The 16,705-nt window shown below is 54.6% G+C and overlaps 2 protein-coding genes and 1 long non-coding RNA gene across 3 annotated transcripts; 1 reads left to right on the forward strand and 2 right to left on the reverse strand.

Annotated features, from left to right (window-relative positions):
* Positions 1 to 151: 151 nt before the first annotated feature.
* LOC309677816 (ubinuclein-1-like) lies at positions 152 to 2,335 on the reverse strand (the record flags this gene model as incomplete). Its single annotated transcript, XM_082490712.1, has 5 exons — positions 152 to 262; positions 389 to 523; positions 813 to 908; positions 1,125 to 1,211; positions 2,096 to 2,335. The coding sequence occupies 5 exons, from the start codon at positions 2,333 to 2,335 to the stop codon at positions 152 to 154; spliced, it is 669 nt and encodes a 222-aa protein (XP_082346838.1).
* Positions 2,336 to 4,661: 2,326 nt separating this feature from the next.
* Positions 4,662 to 7,377, reverse strand: LOC309677555 (nucleoside diphosphate kinase 3-like). The gene is made up of 5 exons (XM_082490376.1): positions 7,308 to 7,377; positions 6,993 to 7,123; positions 6,239 to 6,340; positions 5,829 to 5,941; positions 4,662 to 4,889 (listed from the first exon to the last, which is right to left on the reverse strand). The coding sequence occupies exons 1-5, from the start codon at positions 7,351 to 7,353 to the stop codon at positions 4,772 to 4,774; spliced, it is 510 nt and encodes a 169-aa protein (XP_082346502.1). The 5' UTR covers positions 7,354 to 7,377; the 3' UTR covers positions 4,662 to 4,771.
* A 460-nt stretch (positions 7,378 to 7,837) lies between these two features.
* On the forward strand, positions 7,838 to 15,586 carry LOC309677525. Its single transcript, XR_014269688.1, has 3 exons — positions 7,838 to 7,918; positions 13,762 to 13,949; positions 15,260 to 15,586. It is a non-coding gene; the product is annotated as an uncharacterized lncRNA (long non-coding RNA).
* The last annotated feature ends 1,119 nt before the right edge of the window (positions 15,587 to 16,705 follow it).

The raw sequence follows: 16,705 nt of genomic DNA on the forward strand, positions 1-16,705 counted from the left end.
CCGCCACAGATGCAGGTCAGTTAATGAGCCCATGGCCTCAAGTGGGTCGTTATCACTGGCATGGCCAAAGAGTGAGAGCAAAGGGTCAGCCACCACCTCCGCCTCCCTCGGGGCTGCAAGGTGTCGAGCAGCAAGCGTTACCTCCCCGTCCTTACCTAGCTATCGGAAACTTGGACGTCTTTTCCTTGTCGTAAGAATCATCTGCCTTCTTCTTCTTCTTCTTCTTTTTCACTTTTTCACCTCCATCCAGTGACTTCCATGTCTGCAGGGGGTAAAATCCAAGTCAGAATCAAACTCACAAATCTCTACTTCGAATACTGACACACTTCATGCAGCAAACCCTCCCAGCTCCAGCAGGGGAAATTATCGAGAAAGCCGGCTTCCTCACCTTGGGAGAGTTCTTCTTCTTCTCTTTAACATAGTCATCTTCAGATTCAGACGCTTGCCGGAATTGCAGTGTTCCTGAGTTGATGTAAAACCCTCCATACTTCGTAGTAAGAGAAGCCGGAACAAGCTCATCGTACTGGAAGTAACAGAGAACAATCTCTTGGCACGGTGAGCTTTCTTACCTTATTCTGTAGCTGAGCGGCTTGGCAAATGGGGTGGCACTCGTGCTCCCTCAAGAGCAGGGCATCTGAGGGGCTGCCGACTCGCCTGCTGACATTCGCCCGCCATGCGGTTGCCCCAGGAGCTCTCGTTCCCCAGCCCCGGCACGCTCCTGGCTCACACCCACTTCGGGTTCTCCCCAGGTGCCAGCTCAGCCCTCCAGGCAGCTGCCTTCAACCACTCTCACCCCCTGCCCCAGAACTCACCGCTTCAGAATTATCAATGAAGGAGTCAGATTCGTCGTATCCATACCCCATATCAATCAAGTCCTGAATACGGTCCTTCCTATGTCTGTTGCCACCCTGAGCAATAAAAGATTGACAGTGAGTTCACCTTTCTTTTCCAGTTACCACAGGGATGGCCCTGGTGCAGGACACAACGTTGGCTGCAGTACAGAAAAGAGAACGGGATCTTTTTTGCTCCTAGCAGCAGCAGAACCAAACCAGTCTTAAGTGGTTGACAGCTGTGCAGCATTGCCCATTCCAAGGGATAACACAATAAAAAGAAGAAAAACATACATGTTTTTCTCCAAACGTTCTAGCAAAAGCCTCCGCTTCTTTCCTTTCCTTTTCACCATCATTAAAGGCATCAGCAGGGTCTTTATTCTGTAGAAATAAGAGAGACAAAAACTTCAGTATCGATCCTGTCACACTGCCACCAAAAACTCATGCATTAAACCCATCAGGACTACAACATCCAGGCAGAAGCTCAGACACTTTAAGCTTTAGTACAGTATTCTGAGAGTGCCTCCAGGCTTTGGGTGCTTTCTCGGCTAGTTCTGTACCTGTCTGCTTCTCCCAACTCTCAAAACAACACCAAAAGAAAGCAGCATGAACCATGAACTGACTGCTAAGCACAACGGTAAAAATGAGGGGAATTCAATCAACTTTCTTTTCATAGAAAAACAACCATAATACAAAGTTTAGATGTCACAGAAGTCTGCGTGCCGTTGTATCCTCAGAAATGCCTTTCAACAGGCAAACACAAGCGTCAGGCAACACCTGGAAGCACCGTGTCCACCACGCAAGCAGTGATGTCAAGCACTCAGGTGGAAATAGTCACGTGCAGGAGAGCAGCGTCCCCAAAAAGATACAGCCACATACCGCAGAAGCATCCCTCCTTTTGAGGCTCTTTGGAAAAGAGAAGCTCACAGCTGCTAGCAAGCCAGGTACCAGAAATCACTTTAGATCGAGCAGTTCAGAACCAAACGAGCATTACCTCCCACACTCTGCCACCAACACATCGCCTTTCTGACGTGAAATTCCAGCCAAGGCAAAGGGGTGTGACAGTGTGGCCTGACAACGACAACCCCTGCCTGGATGTCAGTTCTCCCGCCTGCAGAACACCTCGCCACCCTCCTTCCACCTCTCGACACCTCACAGCTAAAACACAGCCACCTTGCAACACAGCCTTAAAACAGCAATACCAAAAAAGCCTTTGAAATCTTCAGAGACAACGCAAGTTCCTTTCAGGCCACCAGAACACTTACCTTGTCATCTGAAGAACCACCTGTTACGCTCCCTTGACAACTCTCCAGAAGATCTGGGTAGAAAAATTCTGGACAATGTTTGTTATCTGGCTTGAAGAGAGTGACTGCGATTCGAACAGTTTTTGCAGCTGGTTTGGAGTCCTGGGGCTGCTCTCCATCATCTCCCCAAGAACTTCTGAAGGAACTGCTGCTCGGTGGACCGTGGAGGGTGGTGAACGAAACCCTGTGGGGCTCAGTCATGGCTATGGCCAAGCCTTAGCAGTCTGCCCCAGCGGCAGGTATGGATTTCACCAGCTGGTTAACCGAGGACATTGATAGTAGAACAAGTGGCTTGATTCTGAAGTTTTCGTGGGAAATAACAAAGGTTCATGCTACTAGCGCTCGCTGCAATCACTAAAGAGAAAGAAAGAAGTCAATCCTCGAACCAGAATTCCCTCCAACGTTGGCAGCCCCCCACGCTTTCATTTCTGCCCGCCCCCAGGTCTCTGTCTTCACTCCGCACCACTGTCAAGAAAAGCAAACCACTCCATCAGACTTGCTGGGACACAGCCCAGCAGCCCTGAGCAGAAACGCTGGGCTCTCCCTGTCTATAGAAGAGCCACCCAGTCCCCCACACCCGGGGGGGGGCTGAGGGGGAGCGGGTCACAGGGCTGAGGGGGGGGACCGGGGCCCTGGTGCTGAGGAGAGACCGAGCCGGACGCGCTGAGGGGGAGTGGGCTGCGGGGCTGAGGGGGGACCGAGGTCCCGGTGCCGCGGCAGGAGCGCGGGCCGGGCGGGGGCCGGGCCGGGCCGGGCCGGGCCGGACCGCCCCGCACTCACCGCCGCCGCCGACAACGACGACGACTGACTGACTGACTGACTGAGGGGCCGCTGCCCTCGCGCCGAAGCTGGGCGATGTCACAAAGGCGCGCGCCCTGCGCCACAGGACGCCGACCCGGACCCACGTGACGAGGGCGGACCTATCGCCGCTGCCCTTCTCCGCCGCCCTCACACTTGCGGCGGGCCTCGCGCAGCGCCGGGGGACAAGAGGGCGGCGGCGCGGCGGGCTTGGCCGCGTCTCCCTCAGCACACCATAAAGCCACCCAGGTGTCAGCCACCCCCCTGCCCTCCTGGTCCCTGGGGAAAACAACCAGTGGCAGAGATGGTGGTATGGCAGAGTTTATTGTTTAAAAAAGCAACTGGATGATTTATGAGGACAAACAATCCGTCACGTATTTAGAGCTGTAAACAGCCGCCTGGAGAAGGTTCTGAAGGCAGGAGGAGCTCTGGCTGCAGCAGTGGGGCAGCTGAAGAAAGCCCCGTCACCAGAGGGAGAGCCTCCGTCCCCTCGGCACTCATCCCTGTGTCACTGCTCAGCCCCACCACCCTCAGGGCCAGCCCAGAAAGAACTGCCCTTCAGCCCCAGCAGCTACGAAGCTGGGGATCCAGAGAGAGACCAGCTTTTAGGGCAAAACGCCTCGTCCTACACTAGGAAAGCCCTGGGGGGCCTTGTTCCCTGGGTTTCACTATGCCCCGTTCCACAGCAGGGTGCAACCTCGCTCTCCCTGCCCTTACGCTCTAGCAAGGCTGCGCAGGGAGCTCAGGCACAACACAGTTTGGAGGAGTTTGATGTTCCAGGCGGAGAGCTTACAGCAGGTTCACGGTGGTGTCCAACTGTTCCAGAAACCCTCCCAGCAGGGAAGCTCCAACCTCAGACAAGGAAGATCTCAGGACCTCCCAGAGCTCAATCAATGCCAGGACTCCACAGCCTGCACTGTGCACGACAGAGGACTAAGTAGCCCTCCTGGCCCTTCCCGAGACCCAAATCTACACAAATCCGTCCCCACCTCGCTCTCCCCCTTCGATTCTTGTGGTCTGCACAGGGCTGCTGTGTCAGTTGACACGGAGCGAGACCAACCATGCTGGGTCAGGCCAGGGGCCATGCAGCCAGCACCAGAGACCCACAGAGAACCAGAGCAGACCCGCAGACGCCGCTTCCCTGCTGCCAGCACCCAGAGCCAGAGAAACCTGTGCGTTTAACAGCATTTGGTGAACTGTCCTTCTGTGGACTCGCTAATCACTTTTGAAGTCGGGTGAACTTGTACCAGCCCTGGCACACAGTACTCCCAGCAAAGCAGAGCGAGCACTTTGTTCTGTCCTTCATTCTTTATCTTGGAATAAGCTCTTACCCCACGGGAAAACTTTCCCCCTTATCCCATAGCAGCATAATTCTTTAAAAGCCTTTGGTGAAAAACCTTACAGAAATGCAGGTAAATTATATCAACCGCATCATCTTGTAGTGACCAGAGCGCTCGTCCCAGTGGCGAGGAGCACGTGTACTCCTGTGCCAGGCAGGTCTGAGAACACGCAGGAACGGGCACAGAGCCCAGTTTTCACTTCAATAAATCACCTTGAGCTACTTGGGATTTAAGACGCCGCAGCAAACAGAGCAACAATACCAACTACTTACTATAGCAGAGAGATAAAAAGAAAGAAACAGCTACTGTTGCAGGGAGCTGAACCACAGAGTTACGTAGAGACCAGCTCCCAGGACCCCTCCACCCCCCCCCAGAACAAAAACCCCCACAGCACACGACGCCGCAGCAGGATCCACAGTCAGCCCAAGCGGCTGCAATGAAACGGACGGAAACGTCCCGTGCCCAGTCAGGAAGACGTACTTCCCTCGGGCTGCTCTTCTCACGCGTAGATCCAGTGTTCAGCCGTGTCCTCCCAGCAAGTCAGCTCCTCCGGGCGGAACCAGAGGGAGATCTCCTGCCGGGCACTCTCAACCGAGTCGCTGCCATGGATCACATTCCTGTGGGGAAGAACGGGATCAGCTGGCACTAAGCAGAGAAAGGTGGGAGAAGAAAGCTGCACTTTGGAAACATTCACCTTGACCAGTTCAATTAAACCGACTGAGCCAGTGAGTTCCTACAATATTCTTTCCCACCTCACAGCCCCGCTCCTTCCAGCTCAGGGGCTGTTCATGGTTACACTGAACATGGCTTAGGTCATGGACATGCAGGAGCTGCCAGTTCCCAGCACTCCTACGATGAGGAATATTTGTTTGCTACCAGAAGAGCTACAAGTGGCTGTTTACCTGGGGCTTGCCTTGGTTTTATGTTAATAATTCAAGTTTTGCCTCCAGAGTCCCCCCTTCCTTCTGTCAAAGTAGGTCCATTGAAGCAGGTTGGTATCAGACACCACGGAACAGAAACCTAATCCAGGAGGGTTTGATAAAAGCTGCGTCTACCACAAGCCAAGCTGCAGCTACCTGAGGTCACAGCTGGTGGATCTTCACCGGTGAAGAGCCCCAGCGCGTGTATAGCTCCCACTTGGCTTTTGTTACAGACTCAGATGCATGGTGGAGCTACAGCAGCTCTCCAGGTGCCCTGCTCCCCCAGGAAAGGGCTGAGAGGGCTCTCTTCCTCTTCACAGCCTGACAGTCCTGATTCCCCAGAGCAAAAGACAAGCAAACCCCACCTGCTTTCAACAGAGAAGGCCTCAGGAGGTAGGAAAGACACAAAGCCAGGCTCTTCCCTTCTGGCAAAGCCAGCTCTAGGAGGCAGAGGTCAGCACCTCCTGCCGGGGCTGCTCTGCAAGCTGTCAGAGGGAGGCAGTTCTGATCTGAGCACAGAAGGGAGAAGCTCTGCTCTGCAGACGTAGACTCCTGTGGGTCCGGCAGGCCTTGCCCAGGAATGCCTGGACAGGATGCAGAGAAATACTCGAGGGAACAAAAAGCCAAAGCTCTCACTTGCTGACTTCAACGCAGAAGTCTCCTCGGATGGTGCCAGGCCTGGATTCGGCTGGGTCAGTCTCCCCAATCATTGTGCGCACTGTCTTGACCACATCCAGGCCCTGCCAGACCTACATGACAGCAAAACAAGAATCAGCTTCCACAACTCCCCCATGAGGTCCTATTGGCCTCTAAATTCCCCACCTGATCCACCCGGGTGAGAGACAGGAAAGGGTCTCTCTGTAAATAGTCTTCAAAAGTTGATTTTGGAAAATAAGCAGAATTGTCTGTGATTGATTTACCACACAAAACATCCCTGCAGTTCAGTACAGCTTCGAGAGGCCCTCTAAAGCACCACAAGCCAATGCCTCTTATACTTTGCACTTACTTTCTGTTCCTGGGTTCAGGAGAACCTGACCAGCACTCACCATGGCCACCACAGGCCCAGAGCTCATGTATTTCACCAGCCGGCTGTAGAAGGGACGGTCACGAAGGGCGATGTAGTGCTCTTTCAGCAGGTCCTCCGAGGCCTGAGCACAAAGAGCACAAAGCTTAGTCTGCTGCGAGCAGGGGGATGCGATTTGAGCAAGGTCTACACCTGAGAGATGGAGTTAAAGCTGGAGAGTGCCTGTTACAATTAAGCTCCCACGCAGATACTCGCTTCCAGGAGTGAAACAGCTTTACTTTGCTGAGGCCTGAGCATCATGGAGGGAGGACCAACCTCTCCAACTCCAGGGCTGATGGGCGCAGGCTGGCAGCTCTGGAAAACGGGCTATTAACTTCTCTGGGCTTTGTTGCCCAAGCAGAAGGGCAGCGCTTCAGCCCCAGAGGGCTCCAGGAGCACGTCTTTATAGAGGCCTCCACGGAGGGGAGAAGTTTCTAGGTGCGAGGAGCAACACCAGCGAGTTTACAACAGCCATGTAGGAGAGCCCTGGAGCATGGACGCAGCGAAGCGCTGCCACGTTCCCCGCAGCAGGAATGGCCCCTCCAGAAGCAGTTTAGGCACCTGGGTGCCCACACCTCTGCGAGCTGGAAGGATTTGCAGCCCGAATGACGACAGCAGGCTGTACAAGCCGGGAGGCGGGCAGGAATCCCCCCCGGCGTGCACCAGCAGAGCCGGGGCCTCGCTCCAGCCTGTGCCCCTCGGTACCAGGGGACCCCCCTCCCCTCCGCCCCGCTCACCTGCAGGAGCTTCAGCCCCACCAGCTGCAGGCCCTTCCTCTCGAACCGCCGGATGATCTCCCCGACCAGGTGCCGCTGGACCCCGTCCGGTTTGATGGCCACGAAGGTGCGCTCGCTGGCCCCGCTGAAGGCTGCAAGGAGAAGGCAGAGGAGTGAGGTGGGGAGGTGTGTGTGGAGGGAGGCCAACCCGGGCCCCTCAGCCGTGGGGGCACAGGGGGAGGTCGGGGGACAGAGAGGGAACGGGGGCCCGGCCTGGGGGCAGCGGGGGCCCGGCCCGGGGGGCAGAGGGGGAGCGGGGTCCGGCCCGGCCCGTACCGCTCTGGAAGAGGCCGGCGAAGAGGCCCAGCACCAGGCAGATCATGGCGGCGCCGTTCTCAAAGGGGCCGCGCTCCCGCCCCCCTCGGAACGATCGTGCCGGGACGCGGGGAGCCGGCGGGGCCGTTTAGAGGGAGGCGCTGCCTCCGTTCCCATGGCAACAAGCGGGGCCTGACGCCTCCCGCCCGCCGGGCCTCGGTGACGCCTGGGCCCCGGGCCCCGTCTTCCAGCCTGAGCCCCGCGGCCGCGCTGTGGCGGCGGCGACCGGCTCCCCTCCCGCGGCGTGCCCGGGCGGCCGGCCGAGGCGGCGGAGAGCCCCTGGGGAGGCCGAACCCGCTGAGGCGGCCCCCGGAGGGAGGGGGGGGGAACACCCACCCGAGGCCTGCCCGGTCCCCTCTGAGCCCGGGCCGCTCCCGGGCCGTCGGCCTGGCGCCCACACAGCCCTCTGGGCGTTTATTAGGCTTTTTTGGCTTCGTTGTCTCTGTCGTTGCTGTCGTGACTGCTGTGGTGGGCCGCTGCTGTGATGTCCACCTCGTTCCTGAGCATCATGGAGAGAGGTCTGTGTGAGCCGACACAGGAACAACTGCAAAACCACGGATGAAATGCAAACAGTAAGTTTATTCTTGGTACATCGCGAGCCAGGGGATGCCCAAATCAGCAGGCGGGAACTCGGGCACTGCAGAGCTCCGTCATTGCCAGGGAGAGTCCTTGTTAGCGAGAGTCTCCCACTCTGGAGCCATTCCAAACCCGCCTGGACGTGTCCTGTGCCACTGCTGGAGGTGCCCCTGCTCTGGCGGGGGGTGGCACTGGGGGAGTTCCAGAGGGCCCTTCCGACCCTGACCAGTCTGGGATTCTGAGAGAGAGCGTCCGAACCCGCTGTTCTCGACGGTACATCAGGGGTCCAAGCAGGCGTAGTTGTCCACTGCGCTTTGATCTTCTCCACCAGCAGGGCAGGAATCTCAGGCGTGTTCGATAAAGTGGCTCCGAGTCCACCACAGCCTGTGTTATCAAAGCGCGGATGTTCTGCTTGTCAAGCACATAAGACTAAACAACGATTAGTGTGATATATGTGTTTTCCAGCACCCCAGCTGCAAGTCACTTGAGTGGCTTTGCAATCCTCCTCGCCGATCTTCCGTTACTTTCCCATGAGGACCAACCCCTCCAGCTCTGGGGCTGGCAGGCCCAGGCTGGCACCTCTGGAAAACGGTCTTTTTAACTTCTCTGGGCCTTGTTGCTGAAGCAGAAGGGCAGCGCTTCATCCCCAGAGGGCTCCGGGAGCCTGTCTTTATAGAGCCCATGTTTCTGATTTAGTTGTGGGGCAGCGAGCTCCTGGCTGTTAATTCACTCACATCCTTGAGGGTCGACATGAAGAGATAAGAAGACCTGTAGTCCCGATCTCCACTGCCTGCATGGGTCGGCAGTGTTACCTGCTGTCTGGAACTCGCTTCTTGGTTCAGCTCCAAGATAAGCCTCTGGAAATACCAGCGCTTGAAATACATTGTGCAGGTGCCTCACAGAGGGCTGGGTCTGCTTCCAGAGCTGCTCTGCCTGGTCAGGGAGGACCTTCAGGGCATCAGGACCCATAGGCAGAGCTTCACTGGCAGAAAATGAGGTGGCTTATTCTGTGGCACTGGCCGCCAGTGTGTCCTGGGGATCCTGGCTCTTTACCAGCACATGCAAGTGCTTCTGCTGATCCCCTGACACATCTGACCGCCCAGAGCGTGTTTCTGATCACCTGTCCTGGGGGGAGCGGGGCTGCCGGCCCGTTCCTCACCCTGCAGCTTGCCTGGGCAGCCCCGCGTTGCTGGGTGGGTTTCCCTGGCAGGGGCAGAGTGGCTGGTGTGACAAGTGTGACAAGTGTGATGCTGCATCCTAGTCCCCAGTGGCTTGAATCCGAGCTGCAGCTCATCACCGCGCACATGCAATTAGAGCCGTAAGCATTATATCTGGAATCGTTCTGTTCATTAGCATCTGTCATACACCACTTTTTGCTAATTACATTATCCTTATGGTAAGAGTTCACTCCACTGCTAATTGCTAGCAGCAAGATTTGTTTAACTAAACATGTTTTTTTAAGAATACGTGGTTTGTATCCTTAAATGTTCCGTTTAGAGACTTGTTGGTCTGCTCGCTCTCCTCCATGCAGATCTTGGGCAGGTTCTGTTGGTTCTCTGGATGGCAGGGATCCAGCTGCTTTATCCAACACGGTTTTGAGTAACTTATTACCACGTTTGCACCAATAAAATAATTAGGGGTTGTATTTTGGGGGCTCATAGCATGGCTTTACCCAAGGAAGATTGTCCCTATTTGCGCTAACACAGCCCTGTTGTTGTGCTTATTATTCTGCCAGTAGAAAAGTCTTTGTGGGATAAATACTGTTGTGTTGTGGAATTTGGTGTGAAGTCGTGGGTAGAGCTGGTGCGCGGGAGGTGGTGGAGGTCCCTGAAATGTATTTTTACAGCCTTTCTCTGGGTGAGCGATCCTGTTTGAGCTGGGTCAGCCTGGTGAAGCGGGCGGGTGGAACGCACAGCCCGCCAAGAGAAAATGCCGTGTGATTTTTCACTTTAAAAACTCCACTGCGGTGATTATATCAGCACCCACCGAGTCTGCAGAGTTTCTCCCTGTCCCTGGGTTTCACGTTCCCCTCTGCCCTGGTGCTAAGCAGTTTAGTTCTTGCTCATCTCTTTCTTCTGCCCTCGTTCCTGCCGAGGTCTCAACCCTGCTCCTGCCTTCCCAGCTCTCCTCTCCACCCCTGGTCTCACTGCGCCAGCCAGAGGCTTTTCCCCTCTTCTTCCCCGGTGCCGGCAGAGGGAGCGCAGGCAGCGCTGCCTGCTCCACGCCTGCAGCACCCAGCCCTGCACCCTAAGGTCCCTCCTGCCCCGGGGAGCAGCTTGGGGCTGGGCCGGGCAGTCCCATTGGCAAAGCTCCCTCGTAAAACAAGGTGTTGATATTTTTAACGTGGACAAGTAGCGTGTTCTTAACCCTCCCCTTGCATTCTCAGAAATAGTTGTGCTATTTTGTTGAAACATCTCACATAAATTCAGTCTACAGCAGGTATCTGTCAAAGAAAACAGTCCAGACATGTGGTTTGAGGTTACAGACAGCTGTAAGGAAGGTGCCGGATGGATGGTGTCGACTCACGGTAGCTACAGTTGACAGTGAGTGCAGAGCCACTGATAAAGAGCGCGTTCTCGGTGGCCTCCCTGGTGACATCCACCTGGGATGCCACTCCGCTCCCGCTGCTGGAGTAGCAGCGTGCACAGGAGTGATGGGAACAGGGCTGAAGTGAGCGTGGAAGGAGGTGTGCACGGGTGGTGGAAGCCAGCTTCCTAGCGACTAATTGTTCAGCCTGTTGGCTAATTTCAGTCTTTTACAGAGAGGGAGATTTCAAAAATAACTAAGTTTCTACAAATTTAATAAAATTAGATCTTGAGGGAATAGGCGAGCCGACACTGAAGTTTGCCTTTAATAACCTAGAATGTGTGAGCTGATTTTGAGAGTCATTGTGGCAAATTGCCTGTGCACTGTCCAGGTGCTTGGCTGGACTGAAGAAAGACCATTTTATAGGTGCCTGCAGAGATGGGCAACGATGAAGTTAATAACTCAGTTAGCGATCCACCCAGCAAGCGCACGCGCTGCGGGAAGGCAGACTTCCCACGCTTGCAGAATTCTCATTTTGCACTTGCATTTTTGTTGTCATTTATTAATGCTGATGAAATACCTCTTTTTCTCACCTCAGGATTGTTCTGGCCTTCTCCACAGGTCTCCTCAAAGATCCTGGCTCAGACACTTGGGTGAATGTTTTAAGCCCAGTGATTGCTTCTTGTAGCCCCTCACTGGGAACCTGAAAAGGCAGGCACCTTCTGGGACCGAACACACTTCCCATTTCAGTTTGGTTTTGGAAGGTTCTGTGTAAAATGGTATCCGCGTGGCTGAGGTAGGCTGTTCTCGTGCTCACCCCCACTACAGGAATTTCAGGCAGAGGCAGAACTCTTATTTCTGCTGTTGCTCAATAAAACATTGCAGATACTGTGGTCGTATAATAGACTACAGATAACGTAGGTGCAGATAACGTTGTCATCTAACAGTGTGCAGCGCAGGCAAAGTTATTTTGTGTCCTTTCGTCTTAGTTAGCAACTTCCACAGTTGTCAGTGCCTTCCTCACCAGGGTGTTTTTGCACCTTCAGTGATCTTCTGTTTTGGGGAGGAAGTTTATCTTTCAGTTCAGTCGTGGTGGTTCACCAGCGTAGTATTGATGTAGCCTTGCGAGTGTTAGAGCCAGAAGAAGCAGCGGGACACTGGCAGATGTGGCATGTGGTGCGTGCCCAAAGGCAATGCTCTCGGCTGCAGCCTGAGGCTGGCTCCTGCCTGTTCCCACCAGTGAGGTGCACCTTGGAAAGCCCCCCGCTGTCCTGCCGGAGCTCTTTCGGAGAGGAGGGCTGCTACAGACTTGGGTGTGATTTGTCTTCCTTCAGAGTTTTGTCAATTCCCCGTCAGCGAGGCAGCCTGACCTCAACCAAGTGTTGTCTTTAGCTGGTCTGGAGGGCTCCTCCACCAAAACCTACAGCCTGGCCATCCTTGGGCTGGATGCCTGCAGGCGGTACGTTCCGGGCAAGCAGCGGTGCTGGGGAAGCTTATGGCGGGTGGAGATCAACATGTCTGCAGGGGGGACACGTTTGGGGCTGAGCTGCTGATGCTTGGTGCCAGCGTGGTGGCTGTGAATCACAAAGTCCATGTTCGAGGGGACCAGGACTTGGCTTTGGCAGTCTTGAGGGTGTACTTTGTGCGTGCATTTACAGCAGCCTCTGAGGTTCTCGCTCGGCTCTCTGCCTTGCAGAGCCTGTGTCCCACAAGCAGATCAGCAATGCTCTTTGTGATGCCACAGCAGTCACAAACTAGGTCAAATACCATCTAAACCCTTGCTTGATATCCCTTGAACTAAATTCCTGCCCTGCCTGAGTATGCCCCGGAGGGGGTTGTGACTCGATGGCTTACTGGGAGCTAAGAAGGATGAGCAGGCTTTACTGCGGCTCTGTGTAAACAGAGCTAATGCAGGCAGCCCAGCCTCCCTCCCCTTCCAGCCCCAGCCCAGCTTCACCTGCTGAGGGACGTGTCCTACCGTTTTGTTCTCCTTGCTGTTCTCGCTGGGTGCCTTTGGTGGCCGGGGCTGACACCAGCGCTACTGGCTGAGGATCGAGGAGGGTGATGGCCTCGGGCTCACAGCTGGCCCACCCAAGCCTGTCTTTGTCCCGTTGGTCGGTGTGTTACATGTTTCACCTCCTCCAGTCGCTGGTGGTGCTGCAGCTGTGGGGTAACATCGAAGTGCTGTTCCTAGACGCATGGCAGGAATTCGGCCAGCATGTCTCTGCGCTGACAAAGGCCATAGCAAAACACCCATACAAGTGAGTCATGTCACTGGACTTGGTCACATCCCAAGCCCAGAGCTTTGGGAATCCTGAGTGGAAGTTACAGGAACATCCTGGGAACAGGATCCATCCCCAGCAGCGCGGCCAGCAGGGCGAGGGAGGGGATTCTGCCCCTCTGTTCCACTCTGGGGAAACCCCACCTGGAGCACTGCGTCCAGCTCTGGAGTCCTCAGCACAAGAAAGGACATGGAGCTGTTGGAGTGGGGCCAGGGGAGGCCACGGAGATGCTGGGAGGGCTGGAGCCCCTCTGCTGGGAGGACAGGCTGGGAGAGTTGGGGGGGTTCAGCCTGGAGAAGAGAAGGCTCCGGGGAGACCTTAGAGCCCCTGTGAGTGCCTAAAGGGGCTCCAGGAGAGCTGGGGAGGGACTCCTGATCAGGGAGGGGAGTGATAGGACGAGGGGTAATGGTTTTAAACTGGAAGAGGGGAGATTTAGGTTAGATATTAGGAAGAAATTTTTCACTGTGAGGGTGGCGAGCCCCTGGCGCAGGTTGCCCAGAGCAGCTGTGGCTGCCCCATCCCTGAAGGTGTTCAAGGCCAGGTTGGATGGGGCTTGGAGCAACCTGGGCTGGTGGGAGGTGTCCCTGCCGAGGGCAGGATGGATGAACTGGATGATCTTTAAGGTTCCTTCCAACTTGAACCATTCTATGATTCTATTTATCTGTGGCTGCCAGCCTGTCCTTGATGCTGTCAGTGTAAGGGCCCGGACTAGATGCGTCTCAAGATCATTTTCAGTCTGTGCTGATGAAAATCCTCTGTTCTTATGGTGAATGTAGTGGTGATCCAGCACTAGGAAAGGAGCAAAAATGATGGCCTTAGGAAAACCTTTTCACCAAGGTGTTCTGGAGCTTTCCAGGGAAGGAAAGAAAATCATGAGGAAAAAAAAATATTAGTCCTGGGCAGAAAGAGGTTTTAGAAGGAAGCCCACTGCTTAACGCTAGGGGAAGGCTGCAGAATCTGGGGTCTGCAGGCCTGTGCTTAGTGCGCGCACTGGCCCCAGGTCTTGCTCTCAGCAGTCTGTCTTTCTGCAGGAGGCAGCTGGAGTCGCAGGAGTTGCCTTTCTGCGCTGCTGGGACCTGGGCCAGCGGGATGCAAGTGGAGAAGGACAGCACAGGGCTCTGGCAGGTGTGGAAGAGACAACTCCAGCAGTTTAACTGTCAGCCCTGCACCAGCAGCAGCTATAGCAGAAGCACATGCCTCCCCAAGCCTCCTGTTACAGGTAAGCCCTCAAACCCCTTTGTGTCCTGCGAAAAGCCTATAGGATGAAGGCATGGAGGGGTACCACCGTGCTTCCTCGCTTAAAGGTCTTTGTTGATGCAGCAAACAAGCCCTGAGTATGAAATCGGCTCTCCAGAGAGGCAAGGCTTGTCTCCAGATGGGTGTGTGACTTGAACCATAGCTTTTTGTTTCAGCAATAGTTACTGACCCTCCTTTTAGCCCTCCTGGGCCTCTCCCTGCCATCTCGTCTCACAGGACCCCCTCAAAGCGTGTTTGCATTTTTACTTGGTGATACATTTGGTTGCCCACCCCAGCCAGTGCAGCTGAGGGTCTGTTGGATGCATCCCGTTGCGCTTGTCGGACGTGGTCCGTCTGTCAGCTTTGCTTGTTTTAGTTTGAAATGTGTGATGTCCCAGGTGGCTGCTGCTACAGTCTGGCAGCACTATGTCACCCTCAAGCAGAAAACCTGTGTCACCCCTACGACTGTGAGGGATGGCCAGGGGACACCTGAGCTCTCCTAGCGCTTGCTGTCACCAGTGGCATACCCTGTGCTTTCCTTGCTCTTCTGTTGTCTGACCCTTCAGGGAGCTGATGTAGCTCACTAAATGCTCCCTCTCCCCACTCCCCTTAGCTTTCTGCTGTTTCGTGAGTGTCGTGGTTTAGGCCAAATCGACTACTGGGCACATGGGGGACCCCAGATGGGACCAACAGATGCTCCCCCCTACCCCTCTTCAAAGAGAGAGGCAGAAGAGGGGAAAAGAGACTTAGGAGTTTAGAAGGAACTAAACTACTTTAATGAAATGTTAATAATAAAATTAAAAAGGAAATAAATATATACAAAACCGTCTCAAGCTCCCAAGATGACAGCAGCTGAGCCAATTCATGAAGACACATTTTTAACAGCAAGTGCTTGTTCTTCTGAGCATTAATCACAAACTCTTTCCATTAGATCAGGAACTGTGACAGAACTTTTTAAGAGTGTCACGTAGTCAATGCTCTGCTCTCGTTTGTCTTCCCCTGGAGCTTTGATCTGTGTCCCCAGCGTAGCTACTTCAGAAAAATTGGCTTTACGGCTCTCTCCTTGTATGCTGGAGGGGCAGCACACAACTCTGAGTGTGCGTGAGGTCTGTTTGCCAAGTCATTGATCTTGTTTCTTCTGGGTTTTTATCCCCAGATCCTGGTATGTTTAGATGAAGGCTCAGTCATGGATCCTTACTGTTAACGATGGGATGGAGCCTTGCAGGGGAGACTGGAGTCTTCTCTTAGAGCATCTCTGCTAACTGCTTGCTTCCTTCTTTTGTGTGCTCAAAGGCCTACGAAGAATGCAGCACTGAAGATGAAAAATGACTTTTGCTGAGTGACATCCCAGTGAAATCAGACGTCGGTGGGAAAGACCGCCACGTTGGGCCAGACTTATCCCGCCGCATCTCTCTCTTCGTGGTATCCACTGACCCCGACCTTGTCCTGGACCTGAGCACGCAGAGGCACCGTGGCCGTGTCGCTCAGCCTCCTTGTTTTATCTGCCAGGACTCAGCAGTGGCTGAGCTGCTGCTGGCACGGCAGCGTTGCTGGGAGCCCGGCTAGGGAAAAGCAGCTGATTCTGGTTGCAGAACAGAAACCTGTACATCAATAAATGTCCTGTTACAGATGCTTTCTTCAGCCTCTTGGCTCTCCTTTCCTCTTTTAGCTGCCCCAGCTTTCTATCCCTCTGGCTGGAAAGGTGACTGTCTCCTAAGAGAGCTGGGGAATGGTTCGAACAGGGGCTGGATGTGAAAGTGTTAACGAGCTGTCCCTGACCAGCACGGGATCGACTCCGATGCAGAGACAGCCGCTTGCCGAGGCTGTCCTGCACTGCCTTTCAGGCGAGTTGTTGAAGGAGCCATGTATTTTTTACAGCTTGTCCTGACTTTCAACATCCTGCTCCCCACTGGCTCTTTGGTGAGAATGGACCTGTTACTGTAGGTCCTGCTGGTGGCTCCCTGGGGCAGCTGGGTCCTATTGGAGTTACTTTGGGAAAACGCTTGCCAACTTTCAGAACCAGAACCACTGAACTTCCTCCCACAAATGGCAGCTCACTGGCTCAAAGCGATTCCAACTGGTGCTGTAGAAGCAGGAGGGCACCCTCTGAAGGAAAGTTCCTCTCTGCCAGGGGTTCTTCTGCCTCCTGCTAATCCTGGAATGAGTTCCTGGGGAGCAGCAATCCAGCAAGGCTGGGGTTTTTTTTCTGGCTGCAGCACCAATACAGAGGGATTGACAGAGAGCCTGTCCTACTTGATCAAGGTTCTCATGCAAAGCCCATCACCAGAGAAGCAAGAGCCACCTTCACATAAAGATTGGTGATGTGGAAAGGAAACGCATGGAGTCATGGGGATCAGCAGGGAATAAACACACGTGGTGCAAAAAGCTTTACCGGAGCCTTTGCAAGTCTGTAATAGGGACTGGGGAAAAGGCAGTGGTGGGAGCTTTGTGTTCCCAGTGACCGTGCTGGGAGGAAACCCATGGAGAGGACAGGTTAAATGCCATTTCCTGTCCGATTTATTTCAACTCTCTTCCCTCTCCAACACCCTTTGCACCAACTCAGAGCAAAACCATCTGCAAACATGCTGCTCACCGGAGGAGAGTTCAGAGGCCGGGAAAAGCCGCAGGAGCAAAAGGCAGGGGCTGACCATGGGCCCTGCAGAAAGTGGTCAGAAATCACAGGGACTGGAATGGTGGTGTCACCGGGTGCTGCGGGGGTGACAGACTCTGCCTGGGTCT

This window comes from Vanellus vanellus (assembly GCF_965231255.1).
Source record: "Vanellus vanellus genome assembly, chromosome: 14".
Classification (NCBI taxonomy): Eukaryota; Metazoa; Chordata; class Aves; order Charadriiformes; family Charadriidae; genus Vanellus; species Vanellus vanellus.

Bases quoted from the DNA above. Each gene is read 5' to 3' on its own strand.
- LOC309677555 (XM_082490376.1), bottom strand. From the start codon at position 7,353: ATGATCTGCCTGGTGCTGGGCCTCTTCGCCGGCCTCTTCCAGAGCG. The intron at 7,124-7,307 runs GTACGGGCCGGG...TTCTCCTTGCAG, and splicing joins CGCCGGCCTCTTCCAGAGCG to CCTTCAGCGGGGCCAGCGAG. The intron at 5,942-6,238 runs GTGAGTGCTGGT...GCTGTCATGTAG, and splicing joins CTGGGCCTGTGGTGGCCATG to GTCTGGCAGGGCCTGGATGT.